Raw genomic sequence first — 21,454 nt, forward strand, 5'->3', positions numbered from 1 at the left:
TATTTTGTTTGAAATTTGTTCTGTTAAGCCAAAATGAAGATTATTGGTTACACGGATAAATATTCTTTGAGTTTGTCCATAACTACAGTTAAGTGGTCAGTCGGAATTAGCATTACCACACGAAGAGGTTTCATGGGAACGTCATCAAATGCCCAACGTCCAGATAAACAGCTGTCACTCTCCTCCTCCACATTGTAGCTAAATTTCATGATCGATTGCTAGAACAAAGATACAAGCAGAAAATTAAAAAATGACTCAACAAATGTATTTAATTTTAATTACAATTGATGCCTATTTTGTTTCATGGACGTCACAACTTTATTTGCTAAGCTTGAAGCATAATGGTCTAACCCTCACCCAACTTTGAGTGAAAGAGGAAAAACCCACCTCATAAAAGAACTCATCTTCTGCATTTGCAAACATTAAATTCTCTTTTTGCTTGCCCCTTTGATGTGGAATTTTCTTTCCTATTTCCACACATGCCTTGCAGATTAGTAGGTAATAATGGCACTTGCCACAAGGTTTACCAGTCTTCTGAGCATCAACCAATTCTGCTCTGTCAAAAGAAGGCATTTCCATGAGTACCTGGCTTGCAAATAACATGATAAAATTGAGGCACAATTCTTTTCACAAGGGCCTATTTAGCTGTTCCTGGCCATTGACATGTAGATAATCCCATATTGTGATTTGGAAATATTATGGAACAAATGTTGGTTGATAGGATTTTTAAAAATTCACCACTGAACCACGATAATTTACTACTTAGGAAGAGGAAGGAATTCACTCACTCTGGAGCAAAAATTCTAATGACCAACTGTATGGCTGTACTCAACCTCCTGATGGCAAATGCTGTAGGAAACACAATTAAAAAGAGAATTTATTTATCCCCGTTGATGACCTGATACTCCACGGGTGTCCACTGTAAGCTGCTAAATCTAATTATTGCACCACTTTATTATTTATGAAGAACAGTTTAACCACTTATGCATTTTTACTTAAACTACTAAAATAATAACTCATGCTTCCAAAGGGCACTGTTGTGCTGGGAAACTAAAAGTTACCATGCATTAGTTCAAGCGCACATAATGAGACATGCCATAATCAACAATGAAAATGCTGATACATAGTTTCATGCAAAATACCATGTCTGCAAATAAATCCAAACAGCTCCTGTAAAGTGTTGACCATCTTCTTGTCAACCCACTTATTTATTTTATTTAGACATAAAGCCAAGTAATAGACCATTTTGGCCCTCGAATCCTTGCCACCCAATTAACCTACAGCCTAGTACATTTCACACCGGAGCCCGTGCGGAAAACCCAAGGAGCCACGGGCAGAACGTACAAACAGCATGGGATTCAAACCCCAGTCCTGATCACTAGCGCTGTAAAGGTGTTGCACTAACTGCTACATCAACCGTGCCACCCATCTGCTTACCTTGTTTATAAAAACCCTACTAACAAGAACAATGATCATATTAGGGTGCTTTGAACAGCACTCGAAACACAAATCAATAATTTGTTTTTATTCATTGCAGACATTTAAGAACTTTTACCAGTTTCACTGTTACTTATTTGCAAGACTGGTTTAGAAACACAAGCTTTCCTCCCTTGGATCAAAAGCCAGCTTTTATTACAGTAATTGCTCAGTATGGGGTCCTTACTGGAGCTGTTTGTGCAGGGGCAGAGCGATCTGTGGTGGCACGTTAATGAACCGTTCGCTGATGAGAAGGTTCACAGACTTGCTGTTGTCGTTTAGGATTTTTTCCAGCTGCTGAGCTGCAATCTGATGATGGACCTTGCACTGGCTCAGAACCAAATCTTTAATCTGTTCCACAGGTTCAGTTCCCTAAAAATAATTTTTTTTTTTAAATCAAACAGCCTTATTGCAATAAAAAAAATTACAGAGAAACTATATTAAACAGCACTATTTCACCAGAAAAAATTGCAAATCATTTACATGGTCATTAAAAATGTTACAAGAGCCAATGTAAGAGGTCAGTGGTTTCAAATGTGTATTATCATTGCTAACGGTATCAACAGCAATTCATTTTGAATGGTAAAGGGAAATAAAGATCACATTTGTTCCAATTTTCTCATGACTCAATGGAGCTAAAAGCCCATTTTTCCAATTCCCTCAAGTTTGACATCTCAAGATCTGGAGGAGCAATATTGCTGGCCCAGACGTCTATGGAGCTGTGAGGCCCAAGAATGGGCAGGTCCTCAAGTAACAAGCCTTGTCCAAGAAATTCTTCTGAAAATCTTTGAGAGAGCAAAATCCTGGACCCAGCTATGCTATCTGTCAAATATTTTCAATAAGTTAGCAAACTATCACATGAAAGTTTTTTTTTAATTCTAAAACTTTGAAGCATATTAAACCAAAATTCGTGAACATGTTCAATTTGGCCAGATTTGTTCTTAAATAATGTCTTCTTGCAAATTGTAATTCTTGTATAAAGTAGCATATTATTCGACTATTATTTAATTGAGCCAAATAACTAGAAAATTGACTATTATCTCATGTCATCCACCTCCCCCACCCAAGAATTGATGAAAATTAAAAGTAATGCAGATACTGGAAATGTGAAACAAAATGAAAATGCTGGAGAAAATCAGAGCAAAGAGAACAGCAACATATGTAGAAAAAGAAACATTAAACATTTTGACCCAAAATGTTAACCATTTCTCTTCCCACTGATACCATTTGTAGTATTTTCTATTTTAATTTTAGATTTCCATCAAATACAATTTCTTTCTTATTTTTCACCCATTTGGCCTGTTCTCAGTTCATTTTTGAGCTATTAGATGCATTAACAGCATGCAACACTTACACAAAATATACACACACAAAAAAGTTTACTTTAATGTTCTATTCTTCTACAAAAGGTCCCCAAAATATTTAAGCATCAATGGTCTTTCAGAAATGCATTCACTGTCCCTGATTAGTTTCCCTATCAATTTCATTCCAATAAATCCATGAAAGAAGTTCTCACTCAGTGTTTTATCACCCTTTTAGTTCCTGTTCATTCCTGTTCCCACAATGTCAAAAAATTAAGAATTTTTGCACACTGAGGAACAACTCACAGAATAGTTTAAGCAACAATTAAATTTTTACAAGAACTTGATAGAACCTTGCAGTCCACGAACTTAAAAGCTTGCAATTACAAGATTATTAACTTCAAGAGTACTTCCACCTTGAAACAATTATATAGCCCAATGAATTCTAATTACTCCAAATATGTAGAGTACTAAGTGCTATTTTGCATCCAAATCAATGAACAGTTGTCCCAAGATTATGCAACATTTAGTTACAAAAGTTAATGGTTTGCATACCTTCTTTTCGGTCAGATTTAAAACAGAGATAAATCCAAAGACACCATCTTCTTCATTGTCTTCACTATTTTCATCCAAGATTTCGGCTTGCTTCATATTAGAAAATAAACCAATTTCAAAAACCCAAGATAATTCCTTTATCTCCAGAATATGTGCAATTACAGATAATATTTACAGATTACTAAATAGCAAACATGGTCTATTTCTTAATCTATGCTGAACCTTCCACTTGTAATGGTAGCAAAGTTGCAAGTAAATATGACCAGTAATATTATAACCATAAAACAATTACAGTACAGAAACAGGCCATAATCGGCCCTTCTAGTCCGCACTGATTTAAGTGAAATTTCACTAGTTCCACCTACCTGCTCCCCACCCATAACCCTCCAACCCCCTAACATCCATATACTCATCCAACCTCCTCTTAAATGACAAAAGTAACCTGAGTCGGCATCAGGGAGCTCTGCTGTGCTGAGGTCAGAGGGAGGGAAGGGGAGGCGAGGAAACGTCACTGAGCCTGAGATCCCACTCCTGCCTGGGAGGCCAGTCTCCCTGATGACGCTGAGACAAGGGATTCTTCCAACCACTTCCAGCTGGGAAACAGTGACGTGCAGTTTGAGTGGGAGAGTTGGTGAAAAAAAATCAATGGTGAAGGTAAAGAAAACATGAAATGAGAAAGGGCAAGGAACTACCTGAAACTCGGACAATCATCATTCTAATTTCATATTGGGTGTATTTTTTTCCCCAACCCGAGGTGTCAGTTTGACTCCGGGAGAAAATTGTATAAATGAGGATTATTTGTTTTGCATATCCTCATTCATCCAAAATTTTTAAAAATTTCAGATAAGTGAGGATTTTAGAGAATTCAGTTTTGGATAATCAAAGTTGAAATGTACATAGAATATTCTTCTAGAAAGACAATAACAACATACCCGAATCACACTTCCAACATAATTTTGCTGTATAATGAGATCAGCTAATTCAGTGATGTTTACACTGGCCTTGAGAAATAACTGTAAAAAAAGAGGACAGGTATAACCATACATATTCCAAACCACTTCAAACCTTTATTTCAAAATTGCTCTACATTTTACAAGTCACCTGTTGTAACAGTCTCTTGATGCCATTGCAGTCACTGTCAGATATGGTATGGGCTTCAAAATCTACTTGCACTTCCTGCAACATAGAAACAAGGGTATGAGCACAGTCAACAACAAATAAATATCTAACTAAAACCAACAAAATTCTCCTTACAGGTTAGAAGCAAGAAGCATCTTTCCCTCGGCTGAGAAAAATATGGCAGTGCCAGAGCTCCTGTAATGCCAGCATTACTGCAGGTGTAGATCCAAGGAAGCAGAGACAGCGCTACTCCAAAGGGTTCAACTGCCCAGACCTAATACCAGTGACTTCGTACAGGCCATAAACAGCCTGCTAGAGGAGCCGACAATGTTTTTAAACTAAAATCCTGCAACTACAGGTCTGTGCCCCAATGATGTGCAATGGCTACAAGGCGGTTGCAGGCGGCAGGGGCAGTGGACCAATGGAGGAACCAGAAATGGGGAGAACAACCCCCATGAAAAAGCAGCAGAGGAGACACCCTCCAGGACAGTGACCACACAGCAAACGGTTTGGTAGATCAAGGTCTCATACTGGCTGTGGGCTGCTGGAAATTGGCTCATGGCAACCAGGTATTGTTGCCGGGTGCCGAGGGCAAGAAGGAATCCCGAAGGAATCCCGAAGGATTTTGGAACTGAAGGATTCCTGATCATGTTGGATGTTTGGCTCAGGAGCTTGGATTGCCGATGGATCGAACTGGACCCTGTGGCTGCAAAGACTGCCAGAGTGCTTGAGGAGAATCCATGAACTAAGTGACTCCGAGGAGTCACGTGATGGAGTAGTGGCCGGTAGAATACCAGCCCTCTCCAGAAAAGGAAAAAAGAAAAAGAAAGACGTCAGAAGCGAAAGGTGAAGGTCTTACCTGTACGAAGAAGCAGGGACCCGCTGTGGAGAGAGGAGCCCACTCCCTGAGGTCAGTGGAAACCCCAAAGGGTCGCGACCCACCGAGCGCAGGATTACAAGGATGGCTCACGGAGCCAAACAGAAGTGCGCAAACGCACGTGCGCAATGCGCACGACAAAGACAACACCGACGGGAGGGGGGGACCAGCTGAGGAGTTCCACTCCATAGCTTGAACAGCTGAGTAAGGCCCAATAGCAGGGCTCCCAGCAGGAAGATACAGAAAATAACAGGAACGAGAGGGAGGAGAATGAAAAAAGGAAATCAGAGACTCAACAGATGACCAGCCCAGAGGAAGAGGACCAACATCAAGACACCATTAATAAAAAAAAAATACCCAGCAAACTGAGACAAACACCCCAACAAGAAAGTCAGAAGAGACACAGATACAAGGAAGAGAGGTAGAGGACACAGGTCCTGGAGTGGACTCAGGGGAAGAGGAGGGAGAACATCAAGCTCTGCACAGAGAAATAGAAGATAAAGAGAATGGACTGTACATAGATAGGAAATTTTTTGAAGAATATATGGAAGCAGTAAAAGAATGGCAGACATGAGAATTTAATGAAATAAAATGAAGAATAAAAGGTACAGAAGAAAAAGTGAGTAGATTAGAGATGGTCATGACAGAAATAGGGAAAAGAGTAGACAAGGTGGAAGAACGAGAAACAGCCATAAAAATGGAAGTGGACGACTTAAAAAGGAAATTGGAAGAATCTGATAAAAAAGTTAAAGAAACACAAGAGCTGTTAGCTCAGAAGGAATGCCAGAATTACAGGAAGAAATGGAAATAGAAAGGGCACACAGAACATTAGCCCCTAAACGACAGCCACAACAAAAACCAAGATCCATTCTAGTAAAATTCCTGCTATACATGACAAGAGAAAATATATTGGAGAAGGCAATGAAAAAAATAAAAGACAAAAAAACTACTGGAATACAGACATAAATTTTGAGCTCCTGAAGAAGAGGAAGGAGTTTAACGCAGCAAAATCGATCCTATGGAAGAAAGGCTATAAATTTATGTTAAGATATCCAGCGGTGCTTAAAATAGTTATCCCGGGGCAGCAAATCAGTCTGTTCTCGGATCCGGAGAAAGCACGAGAATTTGCAGAACACCTGCAAAACTGACAGAGAGATGAAGAGATGTAATAAGAACAAGAATGATGACAAACTTCATATATAGAAGAATAAAGTATAAGTAAGAACTAAGAAGGGGAAGAAAGGAAGTAAGGGGGGAATTAAGAGAGTGAGCTTTGTTATATGTGAAGATAAAAGTCTTTTCTGGAGGGGGCTGGGTGGGAGAGAATAACAGTCACTGCAAAACCAGTTGATGCTTGCGAGCGGGTTTCCAATCCAAATGGAGAGGGGAGATGTGGTTGCCCGACAAGGGGCAACTCAGAGAGGGGGGTGGGGGGACATTTGGGGTTAAGGGAATTTTAGATGTGGGAACAGTGGAAATATTTTATGTTTTAGAAATGTTGTCTTACAGCGTGTTCAAAAAAAGAAAACAGAAATGGATAAGGAAAGGTGGTGATGAGGAAGCGGAAATGAAAGGTAAACAATGTATGAAATGGCCATGTTGAACTATATGACTTTAAATATTATCAGAATACATAACCAAATCAAAAGGAAGAGGCTGTTAAATTTACTGAAGAAAGAAGAAAAAAAAAAAAAAAAAAAATCGATATAGCATTCGTGCAAGAAACATCGAACTGAAGTGAATCACAATAAATTAAGGAGAGACTGGGTAGGGCACGTAACGGCAGCATCATATAACTCAAAAGGCAGAGGAGTAGCTATATTAATCAATAAAAATGTACCAATCAAAATAGAGGAGGAAATAATAGATTTTGGAATTTGCTCAATGAAGAGGATCAAAAGTTTATGCAAGATATCTTTTTGAAGATTGTAGATACGCAGGGGAATATACTGATAGGAGGGGACTTTAACCTTAATTTGGACTAAAAGATGGATAAAACTGGACAAAAGACTAGCAGAAAGAACAAAGTAGCCAAATTTATGGTTAAATCAATGCAGGAAATGCAACTTATGGATATATGGAGGAGACAACACCCAAAGGAGAAGGAATACTCATATTATTCAAGTAGACATAAAACATACTCAAGGATAGACCTGTTCCTGTTGTCAGCCCACATCCAAGGGAGAGTTAGGAAAACGGAATATAAAGCTAGACATCGGATCACTCACACCTGTTATTAGCAATAGAGCTGGAGCACATCCCACCGAGAACGTATAGATGGAGATTAAACTCCACGCTACTTAAAAGACAGGATTTTAGAGAATTCATTGAGCGACAAATTAAAATGTACTTTGAAATAAATACAGAATCAATGAAAGATAAGTTTATACCACGGGATGCAATGAAAGCGTTCATCAGAGGGCAGATAATAAGTGATGTAACTAAGATGAAGTAGGACTACAATCGGGAAATAGAACAGTTGGCAAGGGAAATAGCAAGTACAGAAAAAGAATTAGCAATAAAGGAAGATACAACAAAAAGAGAATTGGTGGACAAAAAAATAAATTATGAAACACTACAAACGTACAAGGTGGAGAAGAATATAATGAAGACAAAGCAGAAGTATTATGAGCTAGGAGAAAAAAAAACACAGAAAATACTAGCTTGGCAGCTTAAGACAGAAACTGAAAGAACGGTATTGGCATCAAGGAAAAAGGACAAACAAATTACATATAACCCAATGGAGATCAATGAAAACTTCAAGGAATTCTACAAGCAACTACATCGAACTGAGAACTAAGGGAAAGAACACAAAATAGATGAATTTCTAGCCAAAATTGAACTACTGAAATTGCCAGAAAAGGAGCAAAATAAATTAATAAAACCATTTGAAGTAGAGGAAATACAGGATATATTTAAAAAACTACCAAAAAATAAAACGCCGGGAGAGGATGGACTCCCAATAGAATTCGATAAAACATTTAAAGACTTATTAATTCTTCCTCTCCTGGAAATAATGAACCAGATTGAAGCAACACAAAACATGCCAGATTCATGCAAAACAGCAATAATTACAGTAATACCATAGACAGGGAAAGATCCACTAACACCAGCATCGTATAGACCAATATCTCTACTTTTTTTTTTCCGAAACTTTATTTATTAATTTTAACATATGAAGAAAGTAAGTAATTCACGTACAGAAAAAATACAAAATAAAGTAATACAAGTACAAAGTAACATAGTTAATACAATACCAATCTTGGCATCTACCCCTAACAACTAAAAACTAAGACTAAAAAAAAACTATTTTTAACCCCTAAACACCCCCCTCCCCATCCCCATGATAAAGAGTGAAGAATTAATACTATTAGTATAATTAAAAAAAATAAAAAATATATCTTAAAAAAAAAGATCGATATATATATATAAAAACAAAAAAAATATTAATTAAGTATTAATTATTAATCCAAAATTTTTTTATTATATAATATATAAAACAAAAAGAACTTAAACAAAAAAACCAACAAATAAAAAAACTAAAAAAGAAAAAAAGAAAAAAAAGAAAACATATAGAAAAAATAATAAAAAATGTTTTTTTAAAGAAAAAAAATGATTAATTCAAACTATTTAAATTGTATATAATCAATAAATGGGGTCCCCTTTAACTCATAAAAAGACATCTTATCTTGTATAGAAAAAGATATTCTTTCCATAACCAAACAAAACTTCATCTCTGAATACCACCTATCTAAAGACAATACATTTCTATTCTTCCAAGTAATCGCTATACATTTCTTGGCCACTGCCAGCACTAAGTAAATAAAAGAGATCTGGTAATTATCTAATTCTAAATCAATCAACGGTTGCATATTCCCTAATAAAAATATATCAGGGTCTAATACAATATGAAGATTATATAGATTATTAAATACAGATTGAATATCTTTCCAAAATTGTTGTAACCGATCACACAACCAAACAGCATGAAAAGAAGTACCAGAAACCTGATCACAACGAAAACAAAGATCTGACTTACTAAAACCAAATTTTTAAATTTTTCGGGTGTTAAATATAATTGATGTATAAAACAATAATTAATCATCACCAATCTAGCATTAATCAATTTTCGAACACTATTACGGCAGATTTCAGACCAATCTTCTTCAGTTATTGTTAAACTTAAATCTTTTTCCCATTTCATTTTATCTTTATCCCAATCTATTTTACTTTCACTTTCCAACAAAATACGATGCAAACCTGATATACAACCCTTTTTTGGAAATGAGAGCACATATTTCTCAAAATCAGTTTCAGACGGTATATTCATTTGACAACCGCATACCTGTTTTACAAAAGATCTTAACTGATAATACACAAAAATAGAATAACCACTTATATCAAATCTCTTTTGCAATTCTACAAAAGAACAAAAATGACCTTCTAAAAAACAGTCAGATAAATTATGTATTCCTTTCTCCTCCCATTGTTTCAAAATAGTATTAGATACCGTGAAAGGAACAAGTTGATTATTATATAATGGTAATCTTCCCGACCACTTATTTTTCAATCCCATTTTATGTAATTTACTTGTCCATAAATTCATTAAATGTTTCAATATTGGTACATCATAAGTTCGTAACAAATTTTTATTCCATCGAAATAAAAATTCATTCGAAAATTTTTCAGAAATAACTGCCAATTCTATCTGTGCCCAACTAGGTGCATCTCGTGTGGCCATTAATGCGCTAAGATATCTAAATTGAGCTGCTTCATAATAAAATTGAAAGTTAGGTAGCCATAACCCTCCAAATTGAAAATCTCACATCAATTTTTTCAACGCCACCCTAGGAAATTTTCCTTTCCACAAAAAAATCCCTAATTACTTTATATAAATCCTTAAAAAATCTTTTTTGTAAACAAGGAATTGATTGAAATAAATATTGTATACGTGGAAAAATATTCATTTTTATAGTATTAATTCTTCCTAATAAACCCAAAGGTAAATCTTTCCATTTAACTAAATCTGCCTTAATCTTCTTCATTAAAGGAAGATAATTAAGTGATTGTAAATTTTGGTAGTTCGTATTAACATTAATTCCCAAATATTTAATTTGTTTCGTCCACTTCAAATTCGTAATATTTCTAAACATTGAATAATCATCTTTACTAATTGATAAAATTTCACTTTTAGTCCAATTAACCTTATAACCAGATAATTGACCATAAATCTCTAAGGAATCTTGATGTGCTGGCAGAGAAACATCAGGATCCACCAAATACAGCAAAACGTCATCCGCAAATAAATTTATTTTATAATCTTCATTCAAGACTCATACCTTTGATACTAACATTCTGACGTATTAATTGTGCTAGAGGTTCAATAACTACAGCAAACAAGGCGGGTGATAATGGACATCCTTGTCTAGTCGATCTTGTTAAATTAAAGGATTCTGAATGCAAACCATTAGTAACAACTCTAGCTTTTGGACCATTATACAGAGCCCTAATCATACCAATAAATGAGAGACCAAACGAAAACTTTTCAAGTACTTTAAATAAAAACTTCCATTCTACTCTATCGAATGCATTTTCTGCATCCAATGAAACCACCATTGGATAATTCTTTTGAGATTTAGATCTATTTATCAAAGTAATTAATCGTAGAATATTATCCAAAGCATACCTATTTTTTATAAAACCTGTTTGATCACGATATATTATCTTTGGTAAATACTGAGCCAACCTATTAGCCATAACTTTAGCCACTATTTTATAGTCTACATTTAACAAAGATATAGGACGGTAAGAAGCTACCTGTAAGGGATTTTTTATCTTTTTTTTCGTATAACTGTAATTATAGCATTAGAACAGGACTCAGGTAATTGAAAAGTATCATAAAGTTGTTGTCGCCATCTTAGATTTCTTAATTACCTTTGGATACTTATCCAATAACGGTTCTAATACTATATTTAAATCGCCCCCCACCCCCCAATCATCACATTGGAATTAGCTTGTCCCAATAATAAAGATATTTCTGTAATAAAAGCAGTGTCTTCAACATTTGGAGCATAAACATCAATCAAAGTCCAGGCTTCATTAGAGATCATACAATTCAACTTAAGTAGTTTTCCTCCATTTTTCTCCTCGTCTTGCAATTGAAACGGTAAATTCTTATGTACCAAAACCGCAACTCCTTTTGCCTTTGAATTAAATGAAGAATAAAAGACTTGTCCAACCCAGTCCCGCTTAAGTCAATATCTCTACTTAACACAGATTATAAGATAATAGCTAAACTATTAGCAAACAGATTGACCGACTGTGTACCAAAAATAGTAAAACTAGATCAAACTGGATTTATTAAGAAAAGACGAACAACGGACAATATCTGTAAGTTCATTAACTTAATCCATGCAATACAAGGAAACAAAACGCCAACAGTGGCAGTTGCTTTAGATGCAGAGAAAGTCTTTGACAGAGTAGAATGGAATTATTTATTCAAAGTACTACCTAGGTTCAACCTACCAGAGAAATATATTAATTGGATTAAAGCATTATATAAGGGACCACTGGCGAAGGTGACAGTAAATGGATATATATCAAACCAATTTAAATTAAGCAGATCAACTAGGCAGGGATGTCCACTATCTCCTTCACTGTTCGCGTTAGCTATAGAACCACTGGCAGAACTGATACAAACAGAAAATAAAATAAGAGGGATAAAAATAAAAGAGGAATATAAAATCAGTCTATTTGCAGATGACGTCATAGTATACTTAACAGAACCAGAAATATCAATAAAAGAGTTACATAAGAAATTGAAGGAATATGGAGAAGTATCAGGGTACAAGATCAATGCAAATAAAAGGGAAGTAATGCCAATGAATAATGCGGAATTCACAAAGTATATCACCATTTAGATGGCAAACACAAGCAATTCGATACCTAACGAGGTATCGGCCATCTATACAAATAAATTATCAGCCATTAATGAAGAAATTACAAAGACGACTTAGAGCATTGGAAAGACTTACCACTAACACTGATAGGAAGGGTAAATTGTATTAAAATGAATATCTTCCCAAGGATACAACATCTATTTCAATCATTATCAATTCACCTAACAGAGAAATTCTTCAAGGAGCTAAAGAAAATAATAAGGAAATTCTTATGGAAAGGGGGGAAACCGAGGATAGCGCTAGATAAATTAACAGAATGGTACAAACAAGGGGGTTAAAGCTAGAAAATTTTAAGAATTATTATAGAGCAGCACAATTAAGATACCCATCAGAAATTTTATCAAACAAGGGAAAAACCAAATTGGACCAGATTAGAGCTAGATAAAATAGGGGAGAAGGTACCTGAACATATACTATATAAGTGGGATGAAAAGCTGGTGCAACATAGGAATTCACCAGTAATGCACCATCTGCTCAACATTTGGAAGAAAATTCACGTAGAAAGGAATAAAACAAATTATCAACTACCAAAATTAATATTGACGCAAAATCAACTAATCCCTTTCACAATAGATAACCTTTCCTTCAGAGAATGGGAGAGAAAAGGGATCAAAAGAATAGAAAATTGTTTTTCGGGAAATAAATTATTATCTTTTGAACAAATGAAGGACAAATATAATACAACTCACAATACAAGGTTTGCATACCACCAACTGAAAACCTACTTGAAGGACAAATTGGGAAACAGTCTGAGGTTACCAGAAGGAAGCAATTTTGAATATGTGATTACAGACACAATGATAATTTAAAAATTTATAACGAACATGTACATCAAACTGCAAGAAAAGGAGAACAAGGAAACAAACTGTAAACCTAAACAAAAATGGGAACAAGATCTAAACATAAAGATAAAGAATGAAACATGGGAAAAGCTATGCTCTGGAACTATGAGAAATACAATAAACACGAGGTTACGCATGATACAATATAATTGGTTACACAGGCTATATACACTACGCCCCAAAAGTTAAATAAATGGGACCCAACAGTATCAGACAGATGTTTTCGCTGTAAGAAGGAAACGGGAACAACAGTACATGCAATTTGGGCATGTGAGAAAGTGGAAAAGTTTTGGGAAGATCTGAACCAGGTATTAAATAAAATCACAAAAAGCAACATACCAAAAAATCCAGAGATCTTTCTTCTAAGTAATATAAGAAATAAAAAATTTGGACTCGATTTGGATGGAGGACAAAAAAGATTTATTATGATAGCCTTAGCTATAGCAAAAAAAAAATGTATAATGTCAACCTTGAAATTAGAAGATAGCCTGAGAATACAGCAATGGTACGTAGAAATTAATAAATGTATTCCATTGGAAAAAAATAACATAAAATTTAAGAAATAACGTCACAGTATTCGAACAAATTTGGGAACCGTACATGGAACACAATAGAGAAGTCCTACCACGGACCTCCACCGCCTCAAATGACGGAAGGAGAAGATGACGAAATGAACCGACCCAGTATGGAAAAGTCGAAGACACAAATTTCTTGTTTATTTTCATTGTGTGACAACATTGTTTAATGGGTTTAATGTTATCATATAGGTTGAATGTTGAGTGAGTTGGGAGCAGGTGGAGTGAAGGAGGGAGGGAAAGGAGGGGGGAGAAAGGTGAGAAAATGTGTGTGTTTATACTAAGGACACCTCGCATCACCGCGATTTTTTGTCCCTCGCATCACCGCGCATTTTAGGACTACCTGAACTGTCTCTACCGAGCGATAAATACTCAGTGATGCAGGGCGATGCGCGGTGATGCGAGGAATGCGAGGTGACGCAGGGTGATGTGAGGTGACCAGGAAGTTCAATGAGCAATTGAAAACCACGGATGAAAAGTCGGACTTCCGGTGAGTCACCCGCGGTGTTTCCACTGCGAGGTCGTCCCTCACATCAACCCGCATCGACCACCTCAAAAGTAGGATGCCAGAGCACCTCGAATCGCCGAACATCGGCCACAACCGGATATGTTCACAGTGCGGCCAGATTCGAGGTGTCACCGCGCATCACCTCACATTACCTCGCATCACCGCAATTTTCCCGGCTCAGTAGAAACACCCCCAATGACACTGTGTATATTCAAGAGGGAAATGTCTGTGTCTATTTTGGTCAGTATGGTTCATAGTGTGAAAAATAATTTTTTTAAATAAAACTAAGAGACTCCGAAGGGACTCTCTTTTGCTTCTCTTTGCCTCGTACTGTAAGGGGTGCCAGGCAACATTAATGGTGACTCGTTTTATGGTAAGCAGAAGGCAATTTTATGTAATTCTACATGTTCAGTATTATTACTTGACAATAAAGGAATCTTGAATTAGAAGTACAGACCAAGGGGAGTCAGTCTCAAGTAAGGGAGAAGCAAGTATGAAAAGTCCTATTCTTTTACCTATGCTCATCACTGACCCTAACAAACATCTCCTACCCACATCGCTGCCTCACTTGCAGTCAGCAATTCATACACCTGACCCAGCACTTCCCTCCACTCCCCAACACGCCCAAATTCTCCCTCCCCCGCCCCTACATCATGTACAGATGTGTCACTACCTCACTTCCCTGCACTCTCCAGATCCCCCCTTCCCTGCCAATGTTCCCACATTGTGTAGATATCTCCCCCTCCTCTTTCCAAGATGTGCAGTATCACCTCCCCTGCCCACACCGTGCAAATGCACCCTTTCTTACACCCGCATGTTATAGATTCCCCCTCTCACCCTGCCCACAGGGTGCCGATACCTTCTTTTCCGCCCACATCATGGTGATATCCCCTCTCCTCCTTCCCTCGCCCCCACATTGTGCCAATAACTCTCCTGCCACTTTGCGCCAATACACCTCGCCCCGGCCCCCACGTTGTGTAGATCTCCCTCGTCCCCCCCCCCTCTCTCCCTGCCCTACGCTGTAGACATGTGCGCCCCCCCCCCCCCCCCACGGGGCCGCCCGCTCCTCCTCGCACGGACCTCGTCCAGCTCCTCTTCCGAGCTCTGGCCGCTCCCCTCGGACGTCTCCTCCGACTCGCTGTCCCTCTCGGCGTCCAACGCCCGGCGCTTCGCCATCGACGCCATCTTCCGAATCAGGTCCGGCCTCAACGGAAGTACACGCGGCGGGGGGGCGGGGCGGAGGCAGGGGGCGGGGCGAGGTGGAGGCAGGGGGCGGGGCGGGGAGGGGGCGGGTGTCGGCCGACCCCGCTCCACCTTATCCCTCCGCCGGCCTCTTCACTCAGATTGGAAACGCCCCGCCGCAGGCGAACTTCAACCTCTGACCCCCGCGCTGCTGACGTCATGAACGACGGGCTCCCTGACGTGAGGAGGAGCAGCCAATGAGGGGTAGGGTCTCCGTGCGGGTCAAATGCAAATGGCGGCGGCGGCGACGTGGGGGGGGGGGATGGGGATCGGGTCGGAGATCGGAGGGGGAGGGAGGGGGGGATCGGGGGGAGGGAGGGGGGAATCACCTCAGGGTTCAACCGAATGGGGGCAGCATCAGCGGGGCAACTGCAACCATATTGGGGGGAGAGGTCGCTGCTGCAGGGTGGGGGGGGGAAGGAGGGCCACAATTGGGGGTGAGTGAGGTCGTTGTTGCGGGGGGTGGGGGGGGGGGGAAGAGATGAGGATGCCACGATCGGAGGGGGGGGAAGAAGAGGGGTGGCTGCAGCGCGAGGGGGGGGGTCTTGCTGATAGTTTCCCCCAAGGGTGTTCCGCGTTATTGCGGGGGCGCCATTCCCCCCCCCCCCTTAAATTGCCATCCCCCGCAGCTGGAAGTACCTTTGCCCAACTGATGGCACCTGGGTTGCAGGAGGGTCACCCAGGTGGTGCAGCTTAAAGGCACTTAGTACGAAAGAGGTGAGGGGGGGGGAAGCGCTGCGAGTAGATTGATCAGATTAATGATTAATCATGTGACACGAGTGGTTGAGAGAAATACTTTGAAAGGATAATAATTAGATAGGATTCAACTTTATTGTCTTTCTGCAAGTACAAATATGAAGCCAATTAAATGCAATCAACATTTAACCCAGTGGTTCTCAACCTTTTTCCTTCCATTCATAGACCACTTTAAGTATTACCTATGCCATAGCTGCTCTGTGATGAGTAAGGGTGGTCTGTGGGTGGAAAAAGGTCTGATCTAACCAGAAGTACAAAGAATAGTGCTATTTACAAGTAACTGTGAATAAAAGCAAGCGCTCCAGCAAACAAACAAGGATAAAAGTACTGTCAATACCCTTTCAACACAGCCTGTTTTGACAAATATTAAGAAAATGGCACACAAATACAAGATAAGACAAAAGAGATGACAGATGCTGGAATCCGCAGCAAAACAAATAACTGCTGGAGGAACTCAGCAGGTCAGACAGCTCCACCTACTAAGTTCAACCAGAATTTTTTTTGTTACAGACACAGGCAGAATGTTAAAAGTTGTGTTAGAAACTGCAACTGCTTTATATTAGAACAAAAATAATAATGCACAGGACATCTGCAGAATGATAGCAGCTGTGATGGATACAGACAAGATACAAAGTAACTGAAAGTCACACTGACTGACATAAGCAGATGAGTTACATAAAGCAGAAGCCAATTTGAAAAAGCAGCATACACAATATGATTGGCCAATCTTTCTTGAAATGGTTTTAAGGTTTTTTGGCTGGAATATTGTGGAGAAGCCAGCAAAAGGTTGCTCGATATCCAAACATGGATTCTTTTTGTTGGAAAGGGTGGGAATTCAGGCTTCTTTGTTGCACTTCATCATACAAGTTGGGGTGTGACTTAGCTGCCAGATGTACCATTTTCAACCACACTTCAAAACCTTCTTCCCTGTGTTCTCTGAACCAAGTGAGCACTTAGTGATTGAGAATTATTCAAACCCTGCAGCTACATTTTGGGTTGGGGGTGGTTAACTTGAAACATGATATCTTTAACATGCTTGCACTAACTTTAAGAGATCAATAAGACTTGCACACGAGCACAGACTTCTCACGTTTGACACATTGGTTTTGCAAGGGAGGTGGAAGATCAAGCAAGCCTCAAAACACACACACAAACGGAAACTTATTGTTTACTAATGAACAGAAACCTGGCTGGGAGAAACTATATGATGGAGGGCTTAAATTCAAAATACTTGGTCAGGATTGTTATGAAAGTATTAAGAGGAGCATAGAGAAAAGAATGTGTAATAATTCAAAATGTGCAGGTTAATGGGGTGTAAATTGGGCAGCACGGACTCATGGGCCGAAATGGTCTGTTACCATGTGATATGTCTAAATTTAATTTAAATTTAATCAACATATTGAGAAAAGAATGGAGTTTCAACCAGGTAGACACAGAGAGTCAAGAAAATACATAAACAGAAATTTAGTGTGAATGACTATTGGATAAAAAAATGATGGAAGAATTTTGAACAAAATGTTTGGAAATAAAATGGAAACCTCACCACAATCTCAATTTTATGTACCTGAGATCTAACGAAGTGAACCGTACAATGTAACATGAAGGAAAAAAATTCATATCGGTGAAAGCAGGACAGTTAGTTTCAACATATCATGCTTATCTCAAAGGACATTTGTTAAAATGGGTAGTTTCCTGACTGCAGGAACATCATGATGGAGTACATTTGAGTGACACTGATATTGTTATCTATATAGTGTATTAAGAAAGGGTGTTGCCACAGAAAAGTCTTATTATTTGACACACTGCTATCTTGAGATTATGAAAATGAGTCTGTTTCAATTTATGGTTTTGTGCTCCAAGCAATTTCAGCTATTTGCAATCTCGTTAGCAGAGCAGAAGAGGTATGAGAAATGAATGTCCTTTTGCTGAAAGATGCTAAGGAAGGGGATTTGGGTCCTGATCCATATGTTCAGGTAAATAGACTGAACTATTTTGATTGTATTTTATTTACTTATTTGTAACCTGATTTTTTTAGTGTTGTGGCAAGTCACCAAACCTTTAAATCTGCTTCGTATGAAATGTTATTCAATGCAACAGACTTTATTGTGGACATTTTCGGCTTAAAATTTTATTTGAATATTTTTGTTTTTGTTGTCAGGAATTTGCTTCACATGGCCTTCAAGCAACTTTAATACCTGTTTTATCATTTGAATTTATATCACGTCAAGACTTATCAGAAAAGGCAAGAAAATTAGTGAAATATTGAATGTTTAGATAATTAGTGAAATATTTTTCAGTAGAAAATGCAAAGATTGATGCCTTGTCACTGATTGTTCAGAATGTTATGCATTATGTAAAGTGCAGAAACAGCAACAAATTAAAATGTTTGAATTTTAATTAAATTATCAATGAAGCTGGTTATTTTTTTATTGAATGGATTCATCACTTCCACATTATATTAAAGTGACTAAAGAGGAGTAAATACTAACCTAATGGTAAGATTTTAGAAGCTTACTCTTTGCATTATTAAGCTATAATTTTCCTAAAGAACAGCAGATCACTTGGCCTTGTCACAAACATATCAGAATCTGCCACAAACACATCAGATCATTCTGGAGTTGAAACAAAAGATCCACCTTCTTTTGGAACAAGTCTCCTTTATTCCCTTCACATTCAACACCAAAACAAGGGTAAGGAGCTCATGTCACTACAACTAGGCTATCTGGTTTTCTGCCTCGACATTTCTCCTTAAAACTATTTTAAAAAATTCTAATGTTGGTACTGCTTCCAAATATATTCTTTTATTTAGTTTTTTTTCTCCAATCTCCCACATGTTTTCTGCAAAATCATCCAGTCCATGAGATCTGGTTCCGACTCCATAGATAATATAAACCACAAGTCATGTTGATATCGTTTATGGCACACTTCTCCTAAGTTACTGACACACTCTCCGTCCAGTCCAGTGTCATCTGTACTCTAAAATAAAAGTCTATGATGTATCATTGGAAACTACCATTCTCAAATCAGTCTTTACCTTCCAAACGTATGTTTTCCTTATGCAGAATTTATACGTGATGAAGCTGATGGAGTTATTGTATCTGTCGAAGGGCCCAGGCCCAAAACATTGCTGCATGACCTGCTGAGTTTCTCAAGCACTTTTGTGTATTGCATTCAAACCCCCCAGCATCTGCATATTAACTGTAGATTTTCCTTTCTTTAACTCCTAAATCCCTCCTAGATCTCTGCTCTCTTCATTTCTGGATATCAGAGCATCCCCATGCTTAATTAATTTATTACTAACAATAATGCTCATTGCTGTCTGTGCCTTCAGCTGTCAGAACCATAAGCTCTGATATTTCCTCTGCAACCCTCCCCACCTCTTCTTAACTTCTTTCCCCCTTGATGGTGGTCTATAAAACCTCAGACTTTGCCCAAAGTTTTGTTCATCTATAACCATCTCCATGCAAAGATCAATATCTTTTCATGTTTGTCTAATATTTGAAGCACCTTGAAACAATTAAAGAGGCTATATAAATGAAAAGTAGTAGTTGATAGGGATAGCTTTTTTTTAAGGTTTGCTATTTGGTTAACAATTGAAGATTTTCACGTTTGTGTTTCTAAAACTCAGAATGAAAATTATAAAGTAAATATTAGGCTGGATCCTGCTGGTCTAAATCTTCCTTCCAGAATCAGAGACTGATGTCTGCTCATATCTGTACTTGCCACGACTTGATGTGGAGGGCCTTTCTTTCTGGATGCCTGCCATTCAGAGTTCATTGGTACGGTTTAAAAGCTGACAAAGGTGCTGCTCCTCTCGAACTCCAACTGTCAGCAATTTGGAAAATAAGGTTTTGTCAGCTGTGAAATTGAAAGATTTTAATTTAGAGATAATTAGAAATTGAAGAAATTAATGTTTAAACATAATTATAAACATTAAAACGAGGCAAAATAATTCTCTTTGCTTTTCCCCATTCATGAAGAGTGCCACCATGGAATAACTTCAGCATTTTCTATCCATCAGTAAATCGTGATTTAATATCATATGCATGGAAATAACACACTTACTTCAATGTTTTACTGAATAATCCCAGTTCCAGTTGGATCGACCAACAAGTGTCAGCCCAGTCCAACCGTTTTTTAAATTACTACAACATACCAAATAGGAATATAATACAGATTTTGACTCTTGTTAATTTAAAAACTATTTTTATGTACGCAGTTGGAAATTGCTAATATAGATTAATAATTTCATAATATCTGGAACTGAATATAAATATCACAATAAATTTTATTTTATATCCAAAAAGCACAATTCCTGTTTTTTCTGTTGGCATTAAATTCAAATCGGTTTTGTATTCTGAACAGTTGAACAGAATTTTGCGTAACTTCTGTAAGTGTTGAGTTAAATTTGCACATCGCCACATACAAACAATGCATTTGGAAAGTGAAAACATTCATTCATCATTCAAAAATTATAGTGAAAAAAATGTTCACAACAGATTTAATTCTTATTTAGGTTTATTTTAATAATGCACATTGCTGTCTGTGTAGATAATTGGGAATCCTGAAAGAATTACTTCATTTCTGATTAACAAGCTTAAAAGCATGTAAGCTCATATAATTTGGGATATTAGCATTGTGTATTTACGTAGTGAATTGAAAAGTAAGAATTCATTGATCATTGAATACTTCCGTCCATTAGCGAATGAATGGGGTTCTACTTGAAGAAATAAAGTGTACAGGTGATATTTATTTGCTTTCTATTATCTAAATATATGCAAGATGTTTTCTGCCAAAACTAGTGTTTGTCATTACTCCTCATAGCTGCAGCTGGTTAGTAATTTTGAGACAATTGTTTTTCAGAATTATTTTGAATTTAGCTTTCAAAAAAGTTTTAAGATGGAGTTTCATAATCAATGCTGAAGTTTGAAAAAAAAGGCTTGGTTCAAATAAATTCACCGTAGAATTCTTATAGTCATGCTGTAAAAGGTATTTGATTTGTATTTTCTCCACTCTTTCATTCTGATCTCCTTGTAGCTGGCACTCCCTGAAGCTTACAGTGGCCTGATTTTTACCAGTCCCAGAGCGGTAAATGCTGTGAAGTTATGTTTGGGTGAGAAGGTTCTTGGAGAAGGTAATTGAATTAACTCTAATAATATTTTACAATACAAAAATTATAAAGTAAAAACACCATGCTCCTTATATTTTAATTCCAAGATTTGAATATTTGTGTATGTTTATCAT

General features: G+C 37.6%; 3 protein-coding genes across 5 annotated transcripts in view; 1 reads left to right on the top strand and 2 right to left on the bottom strand.

Annotated features, from left to right (window-relative positions):
* bccip (BRCA2 and CDKN1A interacting protein) lies at window positions 1–15,614 on the bottom strand. The gene is made up of 7 exons (XM_069899706.1): window positions 15,293–15,614; window positions 4,434–4,508; window positions 4,265–4,345; window positions 3,333–3,422; window positions 1,664–1,848; window positions 388–556; window positions 1–218 (listed from the first exon to the last, which is right to left on the bottom strand). Exons 1-7 carry the CDS (start codon window positions 15,395–15,397, stop codon window positions 48–50), a joined length of 876 nt encoding a protein of 291 aa, XP_069755807.1. The 5' UTR covers window positions 15,398–15,614; the 3' UTR covers window positions 1–47.
* The window catches only part of uros (uroporphyrinogen III synthase), a 16,942-nt gene continuing 10,966 nt past the window's right edge, over window positions 15,479–21,454 (top strand). Inside the window, exons 1-4 of one of the 2 annotated variants that reach the window (XM_069899708.1) lie at window positions 15,479–15,658; window positions 18,071–18,183; window positions 18,369–18,452; window positions 21,248–21,344. In XM_069899708.1, the coding sequence (XP_069755809.1) occupies window positions 18,121–18,183; window positions 18,369–18,452; window positions 21,248–21,344 (244 nt within the window). In that variant the 5' untranslated portion in view covers window positions 15,479–15,658; window positions 18,071–18,120. The remainder of the gene's footprint in view (window positions 15,659–18,070; window positions 18,184–18,368; window positions 18,453–21,247; window positions 21,345–21,454) is intronic. The other variant, XM_069899707.1, reaches the window with a different exon arrangement.
* The window catches only part of edrf1 (erythroid differentiation regulatory factor 1), a 99,149-nt gene continuing 96,307 nt past the window's right edge, over window positions 18,613–21,454 (bottom strand). For both annotated transcript variants that reach the window (XM_069899698.1, XM_069899696.1), the window contains one exon: window positions 18,613–20,068. The gene's annotated coding sequence lies outside the window, so the exon portion shown is untranslated. The remainder of the gene's footprint in view (window positions 20,069–21,454) is intronic.

The sequence above is a fragment of the Narcine bancroftii genome, chromosome 10, assembly GCF_036971445.1.
Source record: "Narcine bancroftii isolate sNarBan1 chromosome 10, sNarBan1.hap1, whole genome shotgun sequence".
Classification (NCBI taxonomy): domain Eukaryota; kingdom Metazoa; phylum Chordata; class Chondrichthyes; order Torpediniformes; family Narcinidae; genus Narcine; species Narcine bancroftii.

What these genes read in the sequence shown, in the direction of transcription:
- bccip (XM_069899706.1), bottom strand. Translation starts at nt 15,397, where the DNA reads ATGGCGTCGATGGCGAAGCGCCGGGCGTTGGACGCCGAGAGGGACAGC. An exon ending in CGGAAGAGGAGCTGGACGAG is followed by an intron (nt 4,509 to 15,292) that starts GTCCGTGCGAGG and finishes TCTATGTTGCAG; the next exon opens with GAAGTGCAAGTAGATTTTGA. An exon ending in TAAATCTGACCGAAAAGAAG is followed by an intron (nt 1,849 to 3,332) that starts GTATGCAAACCA and finishes AATTATTTTTAG; the next exon opens with GGAACTGAACCTGTGGAACA.